Source organism: Lithobates pipiens, unplaced genomic scaffold, assembly GCF_037356315.1.
Source record: "Lithobates pipiens isolate NorthernLeopardFrog02 unplaced genomic scaffold, aLitPip1_a1.2 Scaffold_30, whole genome shotgun sequence".
In the NCBI taxonomy this organism is placed as follows: Eukaryota; Metazoa; Chordata; class Amphibia; order Anura; family Ranidae; genus Lithobates; species Lithobates pipiens.
In genome coordinates this window covers 32,971,762-32,986,096 of record NW_027507791.1, presented here as the reverse complement: position 1 = coordinate 32,986,096, position 14,335 = coordinate 32,971,762, and the positions used below count along the sequence as shown (strand labels likewise).

At 47.7% G+C, this 14,335-nt stretch overlaps 1 protein-coding gene across 1 annotated transcript; it reads left to right on the top strand.

The window, feature by feature from the left end:
- Nucleotides 1-242: 242 nt before the first annotated feature.
- SSR2 (signal sequence receptor subunit 2) lies at nt 243-11,283 on the top strand. Its single transcript, XM_077463977.1, has 6 exons — nt 243-367; nt 5,460-5,614; nt 6,536-6,634; nt 6,752-6,860; nt 8,544-8,621; nt 10,648-11,283. Exons 1-6 carry the CDS (start codon nt 251-253, stop codon nt 10,756-10,758), a joined length of 669 nt encoding a protein of 222 aa, XP_077320103.1. The 5' UTR covers nt 243-250; the 3' UTR covers nt 10,759-11,283.
- The last annotated feature ends 3,052 nt before the right edge of the window (nt 11,284-14,335 follow it).

Genomic DNA, 14,335 nt, shown 5'->3' with positions numbered 1-14,335 from the left:
AGCAATAATAAAAATATAACTATATATATATATATATATATATATATATATATATATATATATATATATATATATATATATATAACTATATATAAAATAATACAAATAATATAATAATACTACTACTAATAATAACAATAATATTAATAATAATATTGATAATTGCAATCACATTGGGGATCCAGGAGGTGGCAGCAGAGAGGCGGCTCATCTGACTCACTATGTAGAGCGGGCGGGGACTACACTTCCCATGATTCCTGGCGGCGGTGAGACCGGATATCCGGTGCGGAGGAGGGGTGACGTGTCTCTCAGTTCGGTGATCTGTGGATTGGAGTCACTCGGAGTCGGGAGAGGAGAGAAGACAGAGGTGAGGTTTTGGGGGTTTAGGACTTTAGGGGCCCCTGTGTGTTATCTGACTGACCATTCACATTCAGGGGCCCCTGTGTATAGTTATAGGGCCCCTCATATATATATATATAACTTCATGTTCAGGTGCCCCTGTGTACACTGACAGGCCCCACATTCTGGGCCCCTCTTACATGAGCTCGGTGTACATTACTGGTGATTGGGGCCCCTGTGTACGGTGACCCCCATTTATTAGATACAATGTGTATTTTCTGCCCATTATTTCCAGGGGCCCTGTCATTTTCCATCCCCCCCTCCCTGGTCATTACCGGTGATGGGGGGGCCCCCTCTTGTGTGTGGAGGCCAATTGTTGTAGGTAGTGGGGGGGCCCTTGTACCTACCGGTGGTCTCAGGGACCCCTCTGTTTCTGTGATTTCCCCCCCCCCGTGCTCAGTATTGGGGTGCTTTAAGCAGCTGGGGGCAGTTCTGTAATCCCGAGGGGCATCAGTGCCTTACCCTGACCTGAGCCCCCGGAGGGGGGGGGAGGAGGGGGGCTTCAGCGTCTTACCCTGACCTGAGCCCCTGGGGGGGGGGGGGGGGAGATGAGGGGCTTCAGCGTCTTACCCTGACCTGAGCCCCCGGGGGGGGGGAGATGGGGGGCTTCAGCGTCTTACCCTGACCTGAGCCCCCGGGGGGGGGGGGGAGGGAGATGGGGGGCTTCAGCGTCTTACCCTGACCTGAGCCCCCCGGGGGGGGGGGAGATGGGGGGCTTCAGCGTCTTACCCTGACCTGAGCCCCCCGGGGGGGGGGGAGATGGGGGGCTTCAGCGTCTTACCCTGACCTGAGCCCCCCGGGGGGGGGGGGAGATGGGGGGCTTCAGCGTCTTACCCTGACCTGAGCCCCCCGGGGGGGGGGGGAGATGGGGGGCTTCAGCGTCTTACCCTGACCTGAGCCCCCCGGGGGGGGGGGGAGATGGGGGGCTTCAGCGTCTTACCCTGACCTGAGCCCCCCGGGGGGGGGGGGAGATGGGGGGGGCTTCAGCGTCTTACCCTGACCTGAGCCCCCCGGGGGGGGGGGAGATGGGGGGGCTTCAGCGTCTTACCCTGACCTGAGCCCCCCGGGGGGGGGGGGGAGATGGGGGGGCTTCAGCGTCTTACCCTGACCTGAGCCCCCCGGGGGGGGGAGATGGGGGCTTTCAGCGTCTTACCCTGACCTGAGCCCCCCGGGGGGGGGAGATGGGGGGCTTCAGCGTCTTACCCTGACCTGAGCCCCCCGGGGGGGGGGGGGAGATGGGGGGGCTTCAGCGTCTTACCCTGGACCTGAGCCCCCCGGGGGGGGGGGGAGATGGGGGCTTCAGCGTCTTACCCTGACCTGAGCCCCCCGGGGGGGGGGGAGATGGGGGGCTTCAGCGTCTTACCCTGACCTGAGCCCACCCGGGGGGGGGGAGATGGGGGGCTTCAGCGTCTTACCCTGACCTGAGCCCCCCGGGGGGGGGGGAGATGGGGGGCTTCAGCGTCTTACCCTGACCTGAGCCCCCCGGGGGGGGGGGGAGATGGGGGGGCTTCAGCGTCTTACCCTGACCTGAGCCCCTGGGGGTGGTGGGGGGCATCAGCATCTTACCCTAACCTAGGGGGGGGGGGGCGGCAACAGTCAGTTTCATACCTTGGAATGACACATCAGCCTAACCTTGGTGGGGGGAGGGGAGGGACTCTCTAATATCAATCCCACCAGATGGGGTGTCCTGAAAGGTTGTTTGTTTTATTTTTCCTCCCAAATGAAGAAATAATTTGGGGGGAATTTGTAGTTCGCAGAGCGACTCTTCCGTGTGATTTTTGTTACATTTTTGTTACATTTTTGTTACATTTTTGTTACATTTTTGTTACATTTTTGTTAAATTTTTGTTACATTTTTGTTACATTTTTGTTACATTTTTGTTACATTTTTGTTACATTTTTGTTACATTTTTGTTACATTTTTGTTACATTTTTGTTACATTTTGTAACTTTTTATTCAAATTGTGTTTGCCACAGAATCCGGATCCTCAGAGATCACACTCCAGGACGGGGATTCTCAGCCGATTTCCAATGAAATCTCAGAATCTGGTCACGTGACCACAGAGAGGCCCCCCCCCCCCTCCCAGCTGTTGCGGCACTACAAGTCCCGTCATGCCTGTGGGAGTCATACTTGTATCTTTCAGCCTTGCAATGCCTCATGGGACTTGTAGTGCCGCAACAGCTGGCGGGCCGCCGGGGTTGACACCTGTGGGTTGAAGTTTTTGTGAATGGAGCCTGTAATCGGGGGTGGAGCTTAAAGCAAAACTCCACCCCCCTCCCCCACCTGACTACCGTATATACTCGAGTATAGGCCGACCCGAATATAAGCCGAGGCCCCCAATTTACCCCCAAAAAAACTGGCAAACTTATTGACTCGTGTATAAGCCGAGGGTGAGACATGCCTGTCCATCCTGTGTGTGTGTCCGTCCATCCCTGTGTGTCCGTCCATCCCTGTGTGTCCGTCCATCCATCCCTGTGTGTGTGTGTGTCCATCCATCCATCCATCCCTGTGTGTGTGTGTGTCCATCCATCCATCCATCCCTGTGTGTGTGTGCTCCATCCATCCATCCATCCCTGTGTGTGTGTGTCTCCATCCATCCATCCATCCCTGTGTGTGGTGTGTGTCTCCATCCATCCATCCATCCATCCCTGTGTGTGTGTGTCTCCATCCATCCATCCATCCATCCCTGTGTGTGTGTGTCTCCATCCATCCGTGTGTGTGTGTGTGTGTGTGTGTGTCCAGCCTACCTTTGTCCCGAGCCTCCGTCCCGTGCCTTGCCTCCTTGCCTCCGTCCCGTGCCGTGCCTTGCCTTGCATCCGTCCCGTGTCGTGCCTTGCCTTGCCCCCGTCCCGTCCCGTCCCGTGCCGTGCCGTGCCTTGCCTTGCCTCCGTCCCGTGCCCTCTTCGTCGGCGGCCATTGTAAAATTCAAAAGCTGCGCCGCCGCCTTCGCCTGTGATAGGCGGAACACTGAATTTCCCAGCAGCCTGTGTTCCGCCTATCACAGACGTCGTATCATCCTCGTCCGTAGTACGAGGATGATACGATGTCCGTGATAGGCGGAACACAGGCTGCTGGGAAATTCAGTGTTCCGCCTATCACAGGCGAAGGCGGAGCCGGAGGCGCGGCTTTTGAATAGAATGGCCGCTGTCTGTCTGCTCGACACGCTGATCGAGCGGGCAGACAGCGATGACTCGAGTATAAGCCGAGGGGGCACTTTCAGCCTAAAAAAGAGGCTGAAAATCTCGGCTTATACTCGAGTATATACGGTATTTGTAATCCTGGTGCTGCCTGAATCAGTAATTAGGAAGGGAAATTCGATTTACTTGTTTTATACTTTTTACAATTCACTTCCTGGTTTCTGGCCTAGGCCGAAATGATGTCATCCATCCCAGGAGTCTTCATGGGAGGAGGGGCTTTCCCAACTAAGCACACCCTGCGTGCCTGCCTGAGCTAAGGGCAGATGGCTTCAAGGAAGTAAATGCTACATGAATCATCTGCCCTTAATCAAGATAAGATGGACAGAATTGTCAACTACCCCCCCCCCCCCCCCCCCCGCCCCAGCCGGGGGCTTTTCCGTGGCTTTACCGCGATCTCCTGTGCAAACGGGGGAGACCCGAGCGACCGGCCGGCACTTCCACCAGTTACCCCCTGACTAAGGCTGGGATTGGCTGTTCATTTATAGTAACCTTTAAAACGATGACACCACTTCCCATTTACCTTGGATGTCATCGGCGCCAATTTTCGTAAAAAAAAAATAAAAAGCGTTAAAAAAAATAAATAAATAAAAAGCGTTAAAAAAAAAACAAAAAAAAAACAGATCTTGGTGTTTTTGAAGGCTTTCAAGTGCAGAGGAGTAATTTGGGGTCTTGTAGATCCCTCCATAAAGAGGACCTGTCACTGCCTGTTGCTGTCACAAGGACTGCCCCTCGGGGTTAGTGACTATAAATGAAATCTAAATCATTTTATCTACTCGCGTGTATTCATTTATTTTTAATTGACCTGATTCATTTAAAGTTCCGCTTGCCCACTTTCTTTCTTTATACTGTCACAAGGATGTTTTAAAAAAAAAAAAAAAAAAAAAGTAAAGAAAACTTAAAAATAGAGAGAGAGTAAAAAAAAAAATTATAAAAATATGTAAAAATAGAGTAAACATAAAGAGATTGTAGAGTGAAAAAACTGTAAAAAATAACTGTGAAAAAATAGATATAGCTAAATATGAGTAAAAAACAAAACAAAAAATAGAGTAAAAAAACTGTAAAAATAGAGTAGAGAAAACCTGCAAAAATAGACAGAGTAAAAAAAAAAAAAACTGTAGAGAGTAAAAAAAAAACTGTAGAGAGAGTAAAAAAAATTGTAAAAATAGAGAATAATTTTAAAAAAAATGTAAAATATAGAGTAGAAATAACCTGCAAAAATGGAGAGTAAAAAAAAAAACTGTAAAAATAGAGATTTAAAGCGGAGGTCCACAATAAAGTGGACCTTCCGCTCATCGGATTCCCCCCCCCCCTCCGGTGCCACAATTGGCACCTTTCAAGGGGGAGGGGGGTGCAGTTACCTGGATAATCCAGGTAACTGCACCCACTTCCGGGATAGCTCTCTGCGGAAAGGGGCGTAACTTACGCCCCCTTTTCGCAAGTGCCCCGCTGCCTGCTGGGAAACACACAGATCCCAGAGGCAGCGGGGACCGTCCTCATTGCGCAGCGCGACTCGCGCATGCGCAGTAGGGAACCGGGGAATGAAGCCGAAAGGCTCCACTTCCTAAATCCCATACCCAAGATGGCGGCGGCAGGACCGAGTGTCGATCTAGAGATCGGCTTCGGGTGCCGACATCGCGGGCGTGCTGGGCAGGTAAGTGTCACTATTTTAAAAGTCAGCAGCTGCAGTATTTGTAGCTGCTGGCTTTTATAAAAAAAAAAAAAAAAAAAACGCGGACTCCCGCTTTAAAAACAAAAAACGGTAAACTAAAAATACAGAGTACGTTGTATAGTATCTGTGTGTAATAACGGTGTCCTGTCATTGGTTGGCTGTCCTGTCATTTATTATTTTTGCGTTCCTCGTAGATGAAGACTTTACTGGTGGCGTTTGCGGTCCTACTGGCCCTCGGGCAGTGTGAGGAAGGTGCTCGGCTCCTCGGCTCCAAGTCTCTGCTGAACAGATATGCGGTGGAGGGGAAAGACCTCACCCTGCAATACAACATCTACAACGTGGGCTCCAGGTGGGTATCTGGGCGTTCATATCGCTTCAAGCGCCGGGAGCGTTGGATCTTCCTACAAGCACCACCGTTTTAGCTGTTGTGCGGCGGGGCCGTTATTAACTGCATTTTCTGGAAAGAGTCTTTTGGTGTTTTTTACACCTCTGTGACGATGCTTGTCCCCGTTTCATCAGATTAGGTAACCCATCAGAATGTGTAATGGAAGTGACCTTCCGTCGCCGCCATCTTGCTACACCCCCGCACTCCTCCGTAGTAAGGATACACTTAAAAGGGGGGGGGGAAGCGGACATCTTGCTACACCCCGCACTCATCTACAGTAAGGATACACTGAGGAGGGGGAAGCGGACATCTTGTTACACCCACCGTAGTTTTGCATTTTACACTTAATTTTTATATAGTGAATTACAGGACTTAGAACTCCGTCTGACTGGTAAGATGTTAAATTTTAAAAGCAGTGGCTAGCGTGCGGATCTCACAGGTTTGCTAATCTAACAGAAGTTTGCTGCTTTAAAAATTCATCTATAAACATTCACACAGACTTCTAAGTTCTGTATTTCAGTATATAAACTCAGTTTACTGTAAAACAAACATGTAAAATGCAAAACTCCGGTGGGTGTAACAAGATGTCCGCTTTCCCCTTTCTCAGTGTATCCTTACTATGGAGGAGTGCGGGGGTGTAGCAAGATGGTGGCAACAGAACGTCCCTTCCGTTACACATTCTTGGTGGGTCGCCAAATCTGATGAGACAACCCCCCCGGGGAGACGATGACTGTGTTGCCCCTGTGCTATCAGAAAGCCGCTACCCATCAGAACATGCAACCGAAGTGACGTTCCATCACGGCCATCTTGTTACACCCCGCACTCGCCTACAGTCAGAAGGCGGCAAGCGGACATCTTTTTACAACCACTCTTCTTCTCTTCCAGTGCGGCTCTGGATGTGGAGCTCTCGGACGATTCCTTCCCCCCGGAGGATTTCGGGATTGTGGCCGGCATGCTGAACGTGAAATGGGACCGAATCGCTCCGTATCCTTCAATGAATGTTTCCCCCTCCCCTTCACACTCCGCTTCCTCCCTTCTCTTCCTTCTCACACTGCATGTCCTCCTTCAGCCTCATTTGTTTCCTTAATTCCCCATGTGCAGCGCCAGCAACGTCTCCCACACCGTGGTCCTGCGTCCTCTGAAAGCCGGCTACTTTAACTTCACTTCGGCCACCATGTCCTACCTGGCCCAGGAGGGAGCTCAGGTTGTGGTGAGTACTCGATGTGTGTGTCTGTAAAATCTGACCCCCATCCTCCCGGGTGTACAGCTCCTCCCCCATAGGTGTGCCTGTAAAATCTGACACCCATCCTCCGGGTGTACCGGCTCCCCCCCATGTGTGCCTGTAAAATCTGACCCCCCATTCTCTGGGTGTACTATCTCCGCGCACACCCCCCCCCCCCCCCCCCCCACCCCCCTCCATATGTGTGTCTGTAAAATTTGACCCTCACGCTTCCGGTTGTCCTGGCTCCTCGCCCATATGTGTCTGTACCGGTAAAATCTGACCCCCATCCTCAGTGTGTACCTGCTCCTCCCCTGTAGGTGTCTGTAAAATCTGACCCCCATCTTCTGAGTGTACCGGCTCCTCCCCATGTCTGTCTTTAAAATCTGACCCTTGCCCCCCTCCTCCCCCATAGGCGTGTCTGTAAAATCTGACCCCCATCCCCTAGGTGTACTGGCTCCTCCCCCATTGGGGTGTCTGTAAAATCTGACCCCCATCCTCTGGGTGTACTGGCTCCTCCCCCATAGGTGTGTCTGTAAAATCTGACCCCCATCCTCCGGGTCTGCCTGCTCCTCCCCCATATGTATCTCTGTAAATCTGACCCCCATCTTTTAGGTGTACTGGCTCCTTCCCCATATGTGTATCTCGTAAATCTGCCTCCCATTTTCCGGATGTACTGGCTCCTCCCCCATAGGTGTCTCTGATAAATCTGCCCCCTATTCCTATGTGTCTGTTAAATCCTCCCAGGTGTACTGGCTCCTCCCCCATATGTGTGTCTGGTAAATCTGCCCCCCATCGTCTTGGGTGTACTGGCTCCTCCCCTATAGGTCTGTCTGTTAAATCCTCTCCCCTTCTTCCCCCTGGACTGAAAAAGCTTCCTCCAGGATTTCACCGCACACTGTGAGCTTCTCACCAATGTGCATTAGAAGCTGCAGCCAGTCAGCAGATGAGGGGGTCTTCAAAAAAGAAGTTTTTGCACGTTTTTATATTTCATTGTTAAAAATAAAATGTGGAAACTGAGGAAGAACCCTCATGCATATACTGTACACGGGGAACCAATCAGCTGACAACAGCTAGGAAGGAGTTGGACCCATCATAATGGTAACGAATCTCGGGCTGTTTCTCCAGACAAGAGGAGTGCAAGCTGGGGGCGGAGCCATCCCCCCATCTCTCTGCTTTCTTCTTGCCACATCTTGTCTTGAGAAGAATGCTTTGTGTTGGGGATGAGCTGATGTTATGATGGATCCGTCTCCTTCCTAGCTGTTGTCTCACCGGCTGCAATGGAAGGGGGGAGGGGTCGGACTTCAGTTAGACTTGGGAAGCACTTCGCTAGACAACACTCCATCCCTGTGTCTCAATTGGGCTGCTGATGGAAACTACAAGTGGCTGATTTGACACCTATTACACAGACACGGTCCACTGTTGTCACCATCAAGAACCTACCTGAGATATGCTATGCAGCCATTGCTTGAGTACAGGAAGTGGCAGCAAAGAGGCAGCAGGAGATCGGCAGCACTGAGATGGAACAAAGAAGGGGGATAAAAAAAGAGAAATGGCAGTTGTTTGGTTTGCGGTTCGGAGAGCGAGCGGTGCCATCCATCCAGCTGGGGCTCCCACATTTATTTTGCACACATTGCTGGTTTTTGTTTCTCATTGGAGGTTTCTCTCTGACAGGTCGGATACACCAGTGCTCCGGGACAAGGAGGAATTCTGGCTCAGCGCGAATTTGACCGCCGATTCTCCCCCCACTTTGTAAGTGGTTTGGTCTTTAATCCTTTATGTAACTCGGGGGAGGGCAGGGGGAGTGTAATTGAGGCAACTCGGTGGAGGGTGCAACAAGTGTAGTTGAAGTAACATGGAGAAGAGTGCGGTTGAGGCAACACGGGGAAGTGTGCAACAATGTTGAATGTGTGTGTGTGTGTGTGTGTGTGTGTGTGTGTGTGTGTGTGTGTGTGGGGGGGGGGGGGGGGAAGCGGCGGAAGTGCGGAAGGAGTATGGCAGAGGGCTCAAGGAGTGTGGAGGAGGCAACTCCGAGGGGAGGGGGGGGGCAAAAGGAGTCTAATAGAGGAGTCCACTCCGGGGAGAGGGCAAAATGAGTGTAGAGGAGGCAACTCCAGGGGGGGTCACAAGCAGTGTAGAGGAGGCAACTCCAGGGGGGGGGTCACAAGCAGTGTGGAGGAGGCCACTCCAGGGGGGGGGGGGTCACAAGCAGTGTGGAGGAGGCCACTCCAGGGGGGGGGGGTGGGTCACAAGCAGTGTGGAGGAGGCCACTCCAGGGGGGGGGGCACAAGCAGTGTGGAGGAGGCCACTCCAGGGGGGGGGGCACAAGCAGTGTGGAGGAGGCCACTCCAGGGGGGGGGGGCACAAGCAGTGTGGAGGAGGCAACTCCAGGGGGGGGGGGGGCACAAGCAGTGTGGAGGAGGCAACTCCAGGGGGGGGGGGGGGGGCACAAGCAGTGTGGAGGAGGCAACTCCAGGGGGGGGGGCACAAGCAGTGTGGAGGAGGCAACTCCAGGGGAGGGCACAAGCAGTGTAGAGGAGGCAACTCCGGGGGAGGGCACAAGCAGTCAAACGTGCTCCTCCCTCCTGGCCAGTAGACTTGACTGTGCAATCTCAAGTGTTGTATGAAAGAACACATCCTCGGCATCCCTTCTTAGCTGTACATTCACCTCCCTGCTAGCCCCTGGGTGCTGCAGACTTGGCAATGCAATTTTGAGTGTTATATAAAAGAACACATCCTTAGCATCCCATTAGACATGCATGCTCCTCCCTGCTGGTCACTCTGTGCTGCGGACTTAGCTGTGAATTCTTCAGTGTTATTTCAAAGAGTACACCCCTTTTTAGACTTACTTGCCTGTTGGCTACTGATTGCTGCAGCCTTTTAGCTGTGCGATCCGCTGATCGGTTGCTTGATTACATTCTAGTAGACTGATCAGCAGATTGCACAGCTAAAGTCCGCATCACCAAGCGGCCAGCAGACATGCAAATCTAGAGGGATGTCCGGGATGGGTGATGTGATCTTTACAGACGTACCCGACCTTCCTACAGAGGAAACACCACATAATGATGTCTCTGAAGATGTATTACTTGAGACTCAAATGAATTCAGGAATATTAATTGCATTTTCATTGGTGGGGACAAGGGAAGGTATTATATGCATACATTACCACTTTAATTGATGGTTGGCAGCAGATATTACATAAAATATATATATATTTATATTATTATTATAATTATTTTATATTATTATAATTATTTTATATTATTATAATTTTATATTTATTATTATTATTATTATAATTTTATATTATTATTATTATTATAATTTTATATTATTATTAATTATAATTTTATATTATTATTATTATTATTATTATAATTTTATATTATTATTATTATTATTATTATAATTTTATATTTATTTATTATTATTATTATAATTTTATATTTATTATTATTATAATTTTATATTATTATTATAATTTTATATTATTATTATTATTATTATTATTATTATTATTATAATTTTATATTTATTATTATTATTATAATTTTATATTATTATTATTAAATAATTATAATAAATATAAAATATTTATTACAATTATTTTTTTTTTTTTTTAATTATTACACAACAAGCCTGATTTCTATAAGCTGTAGTTTGGCCTTTTATGGCTTAGGGGTGGGGACATGGGTTGCTCAGCCAATCGCATTGGGGGGCTAAGAAATCCTCGGGGGTCACCCTTTTTATATTCTGACTTCTCTTTATCGTTACTTAGCTGGACTGGGCAGCTTTTGGGGTCATGACTCTGCCCTCCATCGGGATCCCCCTCCTCCTCTGGTTCTCCAGCAAGAGAAAGTACGACACCCCCAAACCCAAGAAGAACTGAGACTCCGACTACCGGGACTCCGACTACCGGGACTCTTCTACCAACCGTTGTCACCACGCCACAAAATCGTTCTCACCCCTGGACCGCCCCCTCCGGAAACATCCAGCCGGGTCATCTCTTCTTTTTTTTGGGGACGGCTCTGTACACCGGTAATGAGGATCTATGAGGCTGATTGGTGGTGAACGGCGGCCAGTCAGGTGACGAAGAATCGGTCCTATCCAGGGTGCTGAACCTACAAATTGGACTTTTTATTTTGACCCTTTTTTTTTTTTTTTTTTTTTTTTAAAGTTGTCCCACACTGTGCCAGCAGAGGGACCCCCCGATCACCCCGAGTCATATCGTCCCCTCTGCGTTGTCCAGAGCGCCGCCGGATTTTAACCGGCTAAGGAGACATTGCTGTGTCTGTAGGATCCTGAAAAATACCGTTGTGATAGGCGGCGGGTTCTGGGAGCGTCCGTTTATATTCAGGGAAATTTTATGCCAAAATAATGGAGGGTTTTTCTAATAAAATTTAAATAACTCCAATCTGTGTGTGTGAGATTATTATTTCTATTACCATTGTTATTAATATTCAATAACCAAAATACATCACTTTTCCGTATGTCATCACAAGACAGAAAACGCACAAATCTGTACATAAAACTTTATTTTCTCACACATCTATTCTTTTATATTTTATATTCTTTTATTATACACACATCTATTCTATCCTTTTTTTTTTTTTTTTCTTTTTTTTTACCACTTAACTGGCCCATAACTGAATGACGGGTACAGGGCGGTTGCTTAACCCAGGGAGCGTATAATGACGTCCTCCCACAATCCTGCTCTTGCACGCCCCCTGGGGTGCGCACGTGAGAACATCCATGACCGCTGGCGAATCACGGATTGTGGTAAACGGCCGCTAATTGCGGCCGCTTGCCACGTGACTGCTCCGTCAAATGTCGGAGCGATCACATGTAAACAAACCGACATGATATCCGGTTCCTCCCTCCCCTCGCCATCCAGTGTGAGCGGACAGGGGAGAGATCGGTGGCAGCAGCGCTGTGGGCACTACACATGCAGCCTACAGCGCTGCTGCCACCGCTCAGTGACAGATCCATCAATGCACACCCATCCATACTCTGCATACTCGTATATCCATCCATACTCATCCATCCATGCTCAGCATATTCATTCATTCATCTATCCTCGGCAATACTCATCCATCCTCGGCATATTCATTCATTCATCCATCCTCTGCAATACTCATCCATCCATGCTCAGCATATTCATTCATTCATTCATCCATGCTCAGCATATTCATTCATCCATCCTCTGCAATACTCATCCATCCATGCTCAGCATATTCATTCATTCATCCATGCTCAGCATATTCATTCATCCATCCTCTGCAATACTCATCCATCCATGCTCAGCATATTCATTCATCCATGCTCAGCATATTCATTCATCCATGCTCAGCATATTCATTCATCCATGCTCAGCATATTCATTCATTCATCCATGCTCAGCATATTCATTCATTCATCCATGCTCAGCATATTCATTCATCCATCCTCTGCAATACTCATCCATCCATGCTCAGCATATTCATTCATTCATTCATCCATGCTCAGCATATTCATTCATCCATCCTCTGCAATACTCATCCATCCATGCTCAGCATATTCATTCATCCATGCTCAGCATATTCATTCATTCATCCATGCTCAGCATATTCATTCATCCATCCTCTGCAATACTCATCCATCCATGCTCAGCATATTCATTCATCCTCTGCAATACTCATCCATCCATGCTCAGCATATTCATCCATGCTCGGCATATTCATTCATCCATCCTCTGCAATACTCATCCATCCATGCTCAGCATATTCATTCATCCATCCATCCTTGGCAATACTCATCCATCCATGCTCAGCCATCCCATAAAATTAGCCGTACTCTGCCATCCCATCCATACTCGGCCGTACCCATCCATGCTGAGCCATGCCACTACAGTGCCTCACAAAAGTCTTAATAGGTAGTCAAATTAGATCTGAAACTTATGTCCATAGAACACCTGATGGCGCTCCCTGCATGTTGGGCCTCTGTATGTGGCCAGGCTGTGGAAAAGTCTCACACATGTGGTATTGCTGTACTCAGGAGTAGGAGAATCTACTTAGCCGTGTCATTTTTGGTATGTACATGCTATGTGTTAGAAATATTGTGTAAATGGACAACGTTGTGGGGGGGGAGAAAGAAAAAGCGTTTTAATTTCCTTTACACATTTTCAAAAAACTTGTAGAAAAAAAAATTGACGTTCAAAAGACTCGATATGCCTCATAGATTATACATTGGGGTGTTTTTTCTTTCCAAAATGGGGTCATTTTTGGGGTGTTTCCATTGTCCGGGTGCTCCAGGGCCTTCAAAAATGTAAGAGGTAGTCAAGAAATTAGATGTGTAATTTATGCTCCTAGAATGCCTGAAGGTGCTCCCTGTATGTTGGGCCTCTGTATGTGGCCAGGCTGTGTAAAAGTCTGACACGTGGTAATATAAATATATATATATATATATATATATATATATATAAAAAAAAATCTTATTTTTATAGATTTAATTTTTTATTTTATATTTTAAAAAAATTATATATATATATATAATTTTTTTTTTTTTTTGACGGAGATCGGTCCTATGCAGGGTGCTGAACCTACAGATTGGACTGTAGATATATTTAAAAAAAATAATATAAATGCATAATTTTTATTATATAATTTTAGCGAGAGATATATATCTCTTAAATGATAAACAAATAAAAAAAAAAAATATATATATAATTTTTTTTGTTGCAGATATACATCCTGTGTGTATAAATATATGGGAAGGCTGCACTCTATGCCATAGCAAAATAATTATATGTAAAGGGGTGGGGTGGGGGAAGAAGAAACATTTTTGGACTCTCCACACCCCATTATAGGGTAAGTATATATCGGTATATTATCTCGGTGTGATCTCATCTTGTCTATCGTCGCTCGTTTCGGGCGTTTCTCTCGGGAAGGAATGTCGGGTGGGTGAGAAATCTGCAGATGTGACATATATGGAGACAATGCAGAGTCTATAGAGCTTGGGGGGGTATAAATGTCACCAACAGCCCCCCCCCCCCCCCACACCACCACTGTCATCCCACCATCCTTAAGACACAAAACTTCAAACTTTGTTTAAAAATATCTCTATGTTTTAGACAAGGAACCTTCCCATTCATTATATCACAAAGTTACCTTTTCATTGCAGTCTGCAGCTTGAGGCCAAATAACAGGCATCCCCCCGCAGCAGGGATCTCTGCACTAATGTACTGAGGGGTTCAGTGTGATCTCCTAAAGCTCAACTCCGGGGCTGTAAAATAAATCAATAATATATCATTAACTGCTTGCTTACCGGCACTTCCAGAGCAGAATCCCAGTATATATATATATATGTGTGTGTAATATTATGCAAAGTGGTTGGAGGGAAGCTTCAGAATGGTAAAGATGTTTTTATTACAAATTATGTGAGCAGATTGCAGGTCCTCTTTAATTACAACTGAGGGGTTTTTTATTTTT

Coding starts and splice junctions, on each gene's coding strand:
- SSR2 (XM_077463977.1), top strand. CDS start 251: ATGATTCCTGGCGGCGGTGAGACCGGATATCCGGTGCGGAGGAGGGGT. Junction 6,861..8,543: donor AGGAGGGAGCTCAGGTTGTG/GTGAGTACTCGA, acceptor TCTCTCTGACAG/GTCGGATACACCAGTGCTCC. Junction 8,622..10,647: donor GCCGATTCTCCCCCCACTTT/GTAAGTGGTTTG, acceptor ATCGTTACTTAG/CTGGACTGGGCAGCTTTTGG.